The 12,273-nt window shown below is 45.4% G+C and overlaps 1 protein-coding gene across 2 annotated transcripts in view; it reads left to right on the top strand.

Moving 5' to 3' along the window:
- LOC105474497 (DEF6 guanine nucleotide exchange factor) overlaps nucleotides 1-12,273 on the top strand; it is a 30,014-nt gene that overhangs the window by 10,309 nt on the left and 7,432 nt on the right. The window contains exons 2-5 of one of the 2 annotated variants that reach the window (XM_011729198.3): nucleotides 3,913-4,053; nucleotides 4,883-4,957; nucleotides 6,637-6,873; nucleotides 6,961-7,107. In XM_011729198.3, coding sequence (XP_011727500.2) covers nucleotides 3,913-4,053; nucleotides 4,883-4,957; nucleotides 6,637-6,873; nucleotides 6,961-7,107 — 600 coding nt within the window. Of the gene's footprint in view, nucleotides 1-3,912; nucleotides 4,054-4,771; nucleotides 4,958-6,636; nucleotides 6,874-6,960; nucleotides 7,108-12,273 lie in introns of both variants that reach the window. The other variant, XM_011729197.3, reaches the window with a different exon arrangement.

The raw sequence follows: 12,273 nt of genomic DNA, 5'->3' as shown, positions 1-12,273 counted from the left end.
AAAAATTAGCCAGGCATGGTGGTGGGTGCCTGTAATCTCAGCTCCTCAAGAGGCTGAGGCTGGAGAATCACCTGAACCCAAGAGGTAGAGGTTGGGGTGAGCCAAGATCATGCCATTGCACTCCAGCCTGGGCAACAAGAGTGAAACTCCGTCTTAAAAAAAAAAAAGATGAAAATTCCTCCCCTCACTCTGGAGGGGTGATCACTGTTAACAGTAAGCGAATCTTCTAGATTCTTTCTGTATACAAATAAACAGGTTGAACCGTATGAAATTTCTGACACTTGATTGTTTTGACCTACTAAAATACTAGTTATATATAATTCGACCTAATCTTTGCATGTGTATTTGACAAACATTCTGTAGCTTGCTTTTTTTACATGCCAGTGTAGTATGCGTATCTTTCAATGTCTGTTCATACAAACATAATAAAGATCACCCACAACTTTTATTAAGCAGGGCACTATGCACCAGGTACTCTTCACTCAAAACAGCCTTTGGAGCAGACCCTATCATTATCCTCACAGAAGAGGAGACTAAGGTGTTGGAGAATTAAACATTTGCTCACGAGCACACAAGTGGGAAAAGTGAAATCTTTCCAACTACACACAGTGGTTCCTGACATAGTATATCTGTTTCTTACTGAAGGAGCCTCAGTTTGTCTCCAATTTTTCATACTATAAACAATGCTTAATGAGCATTCTTGTAACGTATATCTCCCATGGGTGTCTGTGGGTTGGATGATTAGAAATTCTGGGGTGGCTGGGCGCAGTGACTCACGCCCTGTAATCCCAGCACTATGGGAGGCTGAAGCGGGCAGATCTCCTGAGGTCAGGAGTTTGAGACCAGCCTGGCCAACATAGCGAAATCCCATCTCTACTAAAAATACAAAAATTAGCCGAGCATGGTGGCACGCATCCATAATCCCAGCTACTCAGGAGGCTGGGGCAGGAGAATCACATGAACCTGGGAGGTGGAGATTGCAGTGAGCCAAGACCGCGCCACTGCACTGGGCGTGCAGTGAGAAATTCCATCTCAAAAGACCGCGCCACTGCACCTGGGCGGCAGATTGAGACTCCTGTGGGGAAAAGAAAGAGATCAGCCTGTTACTGTGTCTGTATAGAAAGAAGTAGACATAAGAGACTCCATTTTGTTCTGTATTTGAGATGCTGTTAGTCTGTGACCCTACCCCCAACCTTGTCCTTGCAAGAGACATGTGCTGTGGTAACTCAAGGTTTAATGGATTTTGGGCGTGCAGGGTGTGACTTTGTTCCTAGATAAGCTAGGTATTTGTCTAAGGTTTCTCCCCATGTGATAGACAAACTATGCTGCCTAAAGGTTTATGGAGATGTTTGCATATGCATCTCAAGGCACAGCCTTGTCCTTTGAATTTATTCATGTCACAGAGGTTTTTGTTCATATGTCTTACTGCCGATTTCCTCTTTTTTCTTTGTTTATATTGTCCTGCCACTCCCCTGTCTTTAAGATGGTAAAGATAATTATCAATAAATACTAAGGGAACTCAGAGACCGGGGCCGGCGTGGGTCCTCTGTAAGCTGAGCGCCGGTCCCCTGGGCCCCGCTTTTCTTTCTCTATACTTTGTCTCTGTGTCTTATTTCTTTTCTCAAGTCTCTCGTTCCACCTTACGAGAAACACCCACAGGTGTGGAGGGGCAGGCCACCCCTTCAGACTCCATCTCAAAAAAAAAAAAAAAAAAAGATAAGGACATGGGTAGTTTGAAAAGAGGCCAAGAAACAGCAGATGAGAATATATAAAACTTGAACACTTGTCACTTCAGAAGTGGTCAGTGTATGTTGGCATTATTCTCTTGAGGTGGTCACCCTGGGTTTTAAGTACTAGGCATTGAGCCAGTGGCACCCCTTAGAGTAGGGATTGGTATCCTGTGACCACAGATGTGTTAAGAAGACTTTCCTGGAATTAGTGATAAAAACTCACATGGCTTAAGGGAGAGGGTATTTATTGGTTCACATAACCAAAAACTCCAGGGATAGCTGCCCAGAGGGAAATGAGGGAAAAAAAGGAAATGCTCCCTTCCTGGGATCTCCCACTTCCCAGTTTGCCAAGGAGAACTGAGCCCCAGGACAACACTGAGGCAAAGTCTCAATACTTTCTCCCCCTCCTCTCTGAAAAGAGAATAAAATGAAGGCTTGGCATACACACCATCTCGGAGACAGTGCCAGCTCCTGCCTCCAAGGAACTGATTCCAAGGTGAACTGCTGGTGGTGGAAGAAGTCCTTCAATACAGCATGTATTGGTTGCACTTGATGTACAGAAGAGGACATAGATGCTGAGGGACATAAAGATAAGCAGAGACCTTGTCTCCAGAGTTCACAATCCAATGGAGGAGGGAGACTTGACATCAATATTCTAGTAGGAAGGCAACCTGTGAACCAGGCACATTTAGTTTCAACCTCAGCTCTGCCATTTACTCTTAAAATTTCCAAACCTCTGTATCTTCACCTGAAAAACAGGCTTAATGGTATTTGTGTATATAGGTGATTGTGAAGACTAGAAATGGGGTATAAAAAGTGCTTTGACTGGGTGTAGTGGCTCATGCCTGTAATCCCAGCACTTTGGAAGGTCCAGGTGTGAGGATCACTTGAGGCCAGCAGTTCAAGGCCAGCCTGGGCAACACACCCAGACCTCTGTCTCTACCAAAAAAAAAAAAAAAAAAAAGTTTTGGCCGGGCATGGTGGCTCAGGCCTGTAATCCCAGCACTTTGGGAGGCTGAGGTGGGCGGATCGCCTGAGTTCAGGAGTTCGAGGCCAGCCTGGCCAACATGGTGAAACCCTGTCTCTATTAAAAATACAAAAATTAGCTGAGTGTGGTGGTGGGTGCCTGTAATCCCAGCTATTCAGGAGGCTGAGGCAAGGGGATCGCTTGAATCCAGGAGGTGGCGGTTGTAGTGAGCCGAGATCATGCCATTGCACTCCAGCCTGGGTGACAGAGTGAGACTCCGTCTCAAAAAATAATAATAATAATAAAACAAAATAAAAATTTTAATAAAAAAACCCACCTCCTACAGTGACTGGCATATGGTGAGTGTGCAATAGTGACTAGTGACTTTTTAATCATTCACACTGCCTGTGACAATAGGTATAATAGAAGTACCCCCAAGGCGATTTGATTTTCACCAGATTTCAGATTTCAACCCCTTTATTCTAATATCATGGATTTGTTCAACAAACCCAAATTTCCCCTGCACACCATTATGACCACTATCCCTTCTAAGCCTTGCCCTCTCCACGTCATGGGCCATTTTTCATGACCCTTCTTTGAGCCCTCTCCTCTCCCAGAGCAGACACACTTAGGTGATAGGCACACTGCAGCCAGAACACTGAGTCTTTGATGGAAACCATGATAAATTGGCAGCTTCTGCCCTGGGGTAGCAGACCAAGTCCCTGCAAACCCTGCAAACTGTCCAGCATTGTGGGAAGCACTTGGGCTTTGGAATCTGACAGAGCTGGATTTGAACTCCAAGGTGTTCACTGTGGGTCTTTTGGCAAGGTACTGAATCCCTTGAGCCTCAGTCTCCCTGTCTGTAGAAAGAGGACACCAATACCTAATGAAGTGGCTAAGAGTATAACTGCATGGGTTTGAATTCCAGTTCTGCCAGTTGTGACCTTGGGTGAGAAATATCTCAGGGCTGCAGGAGTTTTCATCTGTAAAATGGGGATGTGAGTAGTTTTTATGGTGGGTAAGCAGATGATACGTAAAGTGCTTTAGCCCAGTGCTTGGCACATAGTATTTAAGTTTTAGTTATTACTGAACTGAACCGTGTGTGTAGAGAACTCAGCCAGGATGGGGTGGGGACAAGCAGAGAGGTGAGGAGCAGTCCTCTGGCCTAGTTTTGGTTGGGGTACAGAAAGACACACTGCCACTACTCTATCTCAGGTGCTGTCCCACAACCTGTACACGGTCCTGCACATCCCCCATGACCCCGTGGCCCTGGAGGAACACTTCCGAGATGATGACGACGGCCCTGTGTCCAGCCAGGGATACATGCCCTACCTCAACAAGTACATCCTGGACAAGGTGGGGCCCAGCTTGTAGGGGGCATCTGTAACCTCTCCCCACTTCTCCAGCCTGGCCAGCAGCCCAATACCTTGCCACTCCAACTCTTTGCCCCTGCCATAAACTCCTACTTCTGCCTGCTGTGTCCATGCCTGCTGTCCCATCATATCCCTCACATCCCAGCCACCTGCCTCCTTCCTGTCCCCCTCAACTCACCTTCGGTGTCCCTCATCTCTAATGAGGTGGGCCGCACCCTACCCATAGCCTTCCACCGAACACCTGCCTGGCCCTCCTCCAGCTTCCAGCTATAACCTCTACAAAGGGTTCACTGAACACCTGCCCGGCCCTCTTCCCGCTTCCAGCTATAACCTTTATAAAGGGTTCTCCACCCTTCCCAGACTGTCCCCCTGACCCCCCCCAACTCCTCCAATCTGTCACTGTCTTTCCAGGTTCTTGGCTCTTAGCTTCCTGCTGGGTTTCTCTTCCTTTCTCCTCTGGGCTGAAAGACTAGAGTTACTCTGTTGTCAGGGGGCCTGGGGGGTGTGGGTGTGTTGTGGGGGGTGGAGTGGTTGGAACCAGCTAGTTACCTGGTAATCAGCTCAGGGATCCCTTGAGTTAGGGCCCTGGACTTGGCCAGGTGGGGAGCAGGGGCATAGATGAACCCCAGAAACCCAGCTGGAGCCTAGTGTCGTGATAGAGCCGGGATATGCAGCCAGCTGATTTGCAGCCCTGGTGGCAGGTGGAGGAGGGGGCTTTTGTTAAAGAGCACTTTGATGAGCTGTGCTGGACCCTGACGGCCAAGAAGAACTATCGGGCAGATAGCAACGGGAACAGTATGCTCTCCAATCAGGATGCCTTCCGCCTCTGGTGCCTCTTCAACTTCCTGTCTGAGGACAAGTACCCTCTGATCATGGTTCCTGATGAGGTGAGGGTGATGGCAGCCCCAGGGACTGAATCACTTGGGACCAGACCTAAGCAAAACCATGAATGAGACCAAACCACCTTTGGTACCTCCCACATCCCTTTCTTTCTTCACTGTCTTCCCATGCTGGTATCTGTCCTCACCCAGCTGTCTCCAGATGCCTAGAACTGCCTGTGTCAGAGTAATTGTGCCTTCTTCCAGGAAAACTGAAATTACACTTTCATGAGGGTTCTGCTGGTCCTCACTGTAGGAAAATGATCTGCACATTCTGTTTACACAGAGGTCTAAATGCCAGATACATTACTGAGCATTACTGGCAATCTAGGAAGGGTGCTTTTTTTTCCCCCTTTACCTTTTGCCACTTCTTCCAGGACAGGAAGGATGCTTTACAAGGCAAAGGGAGACCTTTCTGAGACAGGAGGTTACTCTGGTTCCAGATTTTCCCTTTCTGCCTTTCTTCTGGAAAGCTAGGACAGATTCAGCTAAAAGACCCAGGGAGAGGACATCCTGGGAGGAGAGGGCATCCTGGGAGAAAAGGCCAGGAATCTGGTCCCTACCTCCTCACTCCTGGGTGAAGCCAGGGAAGGCATTTTCCCATCCACCTGCACGCTCCCTCTTATCCTCATTTCCCTCCCCTGCCCATTTGGCCTTGTGACCCTTTAGTCCTTTTGGTGGCTGTGGAGATGCCAGGGTGACTTTAGGTCTCTAGAGTGGGGTTTACAGGAGAAGGAACCTCTGTACTTACAAGAAGCCCTAGCATGTCAAGCTCCACTCACATTTGTTCTGGCTTCTGTTTGTGGGAAGGGTGATGAAGGGAACCATCTGAGCCCTGAACCAGTGCCCTCTACTAAATGCCCAAACAAGACCCAGGAGCCCCCAGAAAGTCCTAAACAGAGTGTCCCAAAAAGTTGCTGGGGCAGGTGAGGGACATGTGTCCATCTGCACGGACACTTGGCTGGCTGCCCTTGTTAGACCCCTGCCAGTCAGGGCAAGGTGACCTCTCGGAGGCCAGGTGGTTGCTTGCTTCTGTGATCAACATACAGAGTTAACAACTGCAGCAGGATGTACCCCAGCCACCACTTCCGGTTCCTCTGTAACAGGTTTCCTGTCCCTGCCCAGCTTACCTCTACTCCCCACTCCCCACCACCTACCCCTACCCCAAATCCCCTTCCCCTCCCACAAGGGAAGGATCCCCAGGGTTGGCGATTGGGGCTTGCAATAAGGACCTGAATGGGATTCAGGAGATCAGAATCAGGTTCTGGCTGCCCCCAGTTTGCTGTGTGACTTAGAGCCAGTCACTTCCCTGTTTAGGCTTTGGTTTTGTCATCTGCAAAATGAGTGATTGGATGAGAGGGCCTTTGCACTCCCTTGACACTTTCTGTGGTTTATTGCCTCTTCCTGGACCCCAGATCTCAGGTCCCCTTCACCTTGCCCTTAAGATAGGAAGGAGTGGGACGGGAGGTTGTGGAGGGGGAGAGAAATTCGGAGTTGGGGTTGGGGCTCCAGGATCCTCTCCCAGGTCTTTTCCCTGGTCTCCATAGCATTTGGTCCTCTGGCCCCCTCAACTGTCTGTCCCCTGTTTCCCTCTGCCCAGGCTCTGGGAGCCAGATAGAGCACTCCCTGGTGTTGGTGCTGGCAACACCGCCTGCTGCAACTACCAGGCCTGCCTTCTCCTGTTCCAGGTGGAATACCTGCTGAAAAAGGTACTCAGCAGCATGAGCTTGGAGGTGAGCTTGGGTGAACTGGAGGAGCTTCTGGCCCAGGAGGCCCAGGTGGCCCAGACCACCGGGGGGCTCAACGTCTGGCAGTTCCTGGAGCTCTTCAACTCAGGCCGCTGCCTGCGGGGCGTGGGCCGGGACACCCTCAGCATGGCCATCCACGAGGTCTACCAGGAGCTCATCCAAGATGTCCTGAAGCAGGTCAGCCAAACTGGGAACTAGGGGAGGCGCACAAGGTGCAGGGCAAAGGGGGGCCTGGGAAGCCTCTGACGTAACTCTGGCTGGCAGGGCTACCTGTGGAAGCGAGGGCACCTGAGAAGGAACTGGACCGAACGCTGGTTCCAGCTGCAGCCCAGCTGCCTCTGCTACTTTGGGAGTGAAGAGTGCAAAGAGAAAAGAGGCATTATCCCGCTGGATGCACACTGCTGCGTGGAGGTGAGGGGCAGGATGGGGGTGGAGGACACCTCAGGGCCCAGAGCGTCCTCAGGGGCATGAGAAGACAAGGGGGTCAGGAGAGGGGCAAATGGAGAAAAGCCACGGTGACACAAATTCTGCTTAGATTAGTGTGACCCAAATATATCTGGATGCCTCAAGGCCATTCTCATCCATGTCAGCACTTAAAACTAAAACTGTAACTCAAACACCAAAGTAATTGGTGAATAATATGGAATTTGCTCAATATTTCAGAGGAAGTGGCTTATATCTATACTATACAGCAAATCTTTCTAAAAAATCCCTTTTAAAGGTTTTTCTTCTTCACCCATATTCCATTCTCTTTAGCAACTCTATACTTCCCTATTCTCCCTCCACACCCCTCTGCCCTGTCTTCCCCTTCTGTTTCCTCCCTTGTGTTCATTACTATTTTAGAGGCTTAAAACACAAGCCTCTTTACTATTTTAAATAATATATATATGTGTGTGTGTGTGTGACATGAAACTTGCCATTTTAACTATTTTAAGTATACAATTCAGTGGCATTAAATACATTCATGAAATTAAAAAATTATTTTGATATACAACAGATGTACATATTTTCAGGGTACATGTGATAATTTAATACATTCACATATTTTGTAAAGATCAAATCATGTCATTGGGTATCCTTTACCTTAAATATTTCTTTATGCTAGAAACATTCACATTATTCTCTTCTATTTTGAAATATACAATAGATTATTGTAAACTATAGCCACCCTACTGATCTATCGAAATCTAGGTCTTATTTCTCCTATCAAACTGTATGTTTATACCCATTCATCAACCTCTCTTTATCCTCCCCCGACACTTCCTGGCCTCTGGTAAGCACTAATATACTCTCTGTCTTCATGGTGATCCACTTTTTTAGCTCCCACATATAAATGAGAACCTGCAATAGTTGTTTTTCTGTGCTTGGCTTATTTCACTTAACAAAATGACCTATGGTGCCATCTATGTTGCTGCAAATGACAGGATTTCATTCTTTTTATGGCTGAATAATATTCCTTTATATATATCACATTTTCTTAATCTATTTATCCATTTATGGACACTTAGGTTGATTTCGTATTTTGGCCATTATGAATAGCTCTGCAGTAAACATGGGAAGGCAGATATTCTTCAATATATTGATTTACTTTCTTTTAGATATATACCCAGCAGTGGAACTTCTAGATCATATGATAGTTCTATTTTTAGTTTTTTGAGGAACCTTCATACAGTTTTCCATAGTGGCTGTACTAATTTACATTCCCACTAACAGTGTATCGGGGTTCCCTTTTCTCCACATCTTCTTCAGCATCTTTTTACAGAAAAGATATTCTTGACCAGGCACAGTGGCTCATGCCTGTAATCCCAGCACTTTGGGAGGCTAAGGCAGGTGGATCACCTGGGGTCAGGAGTTTGAGACCAGCCTGGCCAACATGGTGAAACCCCGTCTCTACTAAAAATACAAAAATCAGCTGGGCGTGGTGGTGGGCACCTGTAATCCCAGCTCATCGGGAGGCTGAGGCAGGAGAATCACTTGAACCTGGGAGGTGGAGGTGGCAGTGAGTCGAGATTGCACCATTGCACTTCAGCCTGGGCGACAAGAGTGAAACTCCATCTCCAAAAAAAAAAAAGATGTTCTCTATTTTTTTTTTTTTATAAAAAGCCATTTTAACTGGGGGTGAAATGATATCTCATTTAGTTTTGATTTGCTTTTCTCTGATAATTAGTGACACTGAGCATTTTTTCATATCTCTGTTGGCCGTTTGTCTGTCTTCTTTTGAGAAATATCTATTCAGATCTTTTGCCCATTTTTAAATTGGATTATTTGGTTTTTGCTATAGAGTTGTTTGAGCTCCTTATATATTCTAGTTATTAATCCCTTGTCAGATGGATAGTTTGCAGATATTTTCTCCTATTCCATGGGTTGTCTGTTCACTTTGTTGATTGTTTCCATGGCTGTCCTGAAGCTTTTTAGCTTGATGTAATCCCATTTTTCTATTTTTGATTTGGGTGCCTGTGCTTTTGAGGTCTTCCACAAAAAATCTTGGCCCAGACCAATGTCCTGGAATAGTTCTCCAATGTTTTCTTCTAGTAGTTTCATAGTTTCAGGTCTTACGTTTAAATATTTAATACATTTTTATTGGATTTTTTTAATATAGTGAGAGATAGGGGTCTAGTTTCATTCATCTGCATATGGTTGTTTAGTTTTCCCAGAACCATTTATTGAAAGGAATGTTCTTTCCCCATTGTGTGTTCTTGGCGCCTTTGTCAAAAATGAGTTCCCTGTAAATGCATGGATTTATATCTAGGTGATCTATTCTGTTCCATTGGTCTTTGTGTCTCTTTTTATGCCAGTACTATGCTGATTTGGTTACTATAGCTTTGTATTACATTTTGGTATTTTGTTTTATTTTAGAGACAGAGTCTTGCTCTGGTGTCCAGGCCGGAGTGCAGTGGTATGACCATAGGTCACTGCAGCCTAATCTCCTTGGGCTCATGGGATCCTCCTACTTCAGCCTCCTGAATAGCTGGGGCTACAGGTGTGCACCACTGTGGCCAGTTTGTAGTGTATTTTGAAATCAGGAAGTGTGATGCCTCCAGCTTTGTTCTTTTTACTCACGATTACTTTGGCTATTTGAGGCCTTTTGTAGTTCCATATAAATTTTAAGATTTTTTTTCTATATCTATGAAGATTACCTTTGCTATTTTGATAGAGATTGCACCAAATCTATAAATTGCTTTGGGTAATAGTGTTATTTTAACAATATTAATTCTTCCAGTACATGAGGATGGGATATCTTTCCATTTTTTTGCATCCTCTTCAATTTATTTCATCAGTTTTATAGTTTTTCTTGTATAGATCTTTCACTTTGGTTACATTGATTCTTAGGTATTTTACATTCTTTGTAGCTATTGGAAATGAGATTGTGCTTCACTTCTTTTTCAGATTGTTTGCTGTTATTGTATACAAATGCTACTGGGTTTGTTTTTTTTTTTTTTTTGAGATGGAGTCTCGCTCTGTCGCCCAGGCTGGAGTGCAGTGGCCAGATCTCAGCTCACTGCAAGCTCTGCCTCCCGGGTTTATGCCATTCTCCTGCCTCAGCCTCCCGAGTAGCTGGAACTACAGGCGCCCGCCACCTTGCCCAGCTAGTTTTGTATGTTGAATTATCCTGCAACTTTACTGAATTCATTCATCAACTCTAACAGTTTTTTGTTGGAGTCCTTTTTTTTTTTTTTTTTTGAGGAGGCAGAGTCTCACTTTTATCACCCAGGCTGGAGTTGGAGTGCAATGGCGTGATCTCGGCTCACTGCAACCTCCCATGTTCAAGTGATTCTCCTGCCTCAGCCTCCCGAGTTAGCTGGGATTACAGGCACCCGCCACCACACCTGGCTAATTTTTTTTTTTTTTTTTTTTTTTGGTATTTTTAGTAGAGACAACGTTTCACCATGTTGGCCAGGCTGATCTCAAACTCCTGACCTCAGATGATCCACCCGCCTCGGCCTCCCAAAGTGCTGGGATTACAGGTATAAGCCACCGCGCCCGGCCTTTTTTTTTTTTCTTTTTCTTTTTCTTTTTTTTTTTTTTTTTTAAGAGAGAGACAGGATCTCATTGTATTGCCCAGGCTCATCTCGAACTCCTGGCCTCAAGCAATTCAACCACTTCAGCTTCCCAAGGTGTTAGGATTACAAGTGTAAGCCACCACACCCCATGGAGTCTTTAGATTTTTCTAAGTATAAGACCATGCCATCTGCAAACAAGGCTAATGTGACTTCTTCATTTCCAGTTTGGATGCCGTTCATTTCCTTGTCTTGCGTAATTGCTCTGGCCAGAACTCCCAATATTACGTTGAATAAAAGTGGTAAAAGTGGGCATCCTTGTCTTGTTCCAGATCTTAGAGGAAAGGCTTTCAATTTTTCTCCATTTATTACAATGTTAGCTGTGAGTTTGTCATAGATAGCTTTTATTATTTTAAGGTATGTTCCTTCTATACCCAATTTTTTTAGGGCTTTTATCATAACACAATGTTGAATTTTTTTAGAAAGCTTTTTCAGGGTCTATTGAAATGATCATATGGTTTTTGCTCTCAGTTCTGTTACTATGATGTGTCATGCATATTGATTTGTGCATGTTGAACCATCCTTGCATTCCTGGGATGAATCCCATCTGATCATGGGGAATGATCTACACTCACAATATTGTACAACCATCACCACTATCTATTTCCAAAACTTTTTCATCACCCCAAACAGAAACTCTGTACCCACCAAGCAGTAACTCCTCATACTCCCTGACCCCAGCTCCTAGTAACCTCTATTCTGCTGTCTCCATGAATTTGCCTTTTCTAGGTATCTTACATAAATAGAATCATACCATATTTATCCCTTTGTATCTGGTTTCTTTCACTTAGAAATGTTTTCAGGCTTCATCTATGTTGTCAAATATATCAGAATTTCATTCCTTTTTAAGGCTGGATGATATCCCTAATGGTGTGTGAGGATCCCAATTTCTCCATTTCCTTACCAACAGTTGTTTTTCATTTAAAAAAATTATCGGCCGGGCGCGGTGGCTTAAGCCTGTAATCCCAGCACTTTGGGAGGCCGAGACCGGCGGATCACGAGGTCAGGAGATCGAGACCATCCTGGCTAACACGGTGAAACCCCGTCTCTACTAAAAAATACAAAAAACTAGCCGGGCGCGGTGGCGGGCGCCTGTAGTCCCAACTACTGGGGAGGCTGAGGCAGGAGAATGGCGTAAACCCGGGAGGCGGAGCTTGCAGTGAGCTGAGATCCGGCCACTGCACTCCAGCCTGGGCGGCAGAGCGAGACTCCGTCTCAAAAAAAAATAAAATAAAATAAAAATAAAAATAAAAAAATTATCATAGCCATCCTAGGATCCGTCTAATTTTGTCACATAAGGTGTTATTGTGTAAAGGAATGCAGATCTACGCAGAAGTCCCAGCCTCATCACTAACAGACTAACAGTGTGAGGTGGACAATCCTGGAGCTCTTAGTGCCTCAGTTTCTTCCTCTGTAAAGTGGAGCTAATAATGCCTGCCTGGCTAGGCTGTATAGGTGGAGTGAAGATAATGATGCATATAAAACGTTAGTACAGACTCTAGAATGTGGTAGCTATTAT

The sequence above is a fragment of the Macaca nemestrina genome, chromosome 5 (genome assembly GCF_043159975.1).
Source record: "Macaca nemestrina isolate mMacNem1 chromosome 5, mMacNem.hap1, whole genome shotgun sequence".
NCBI lineage: Eukaryota > Metazoa > Chordata > Mammalia > Primates > Cercopithecidae > Macaca > Macaca nemestrina.
Note: the sequence above shows the minus strand (reverse complement) of the source record. Positions and strands in the feature narration are given on the sequence as shown.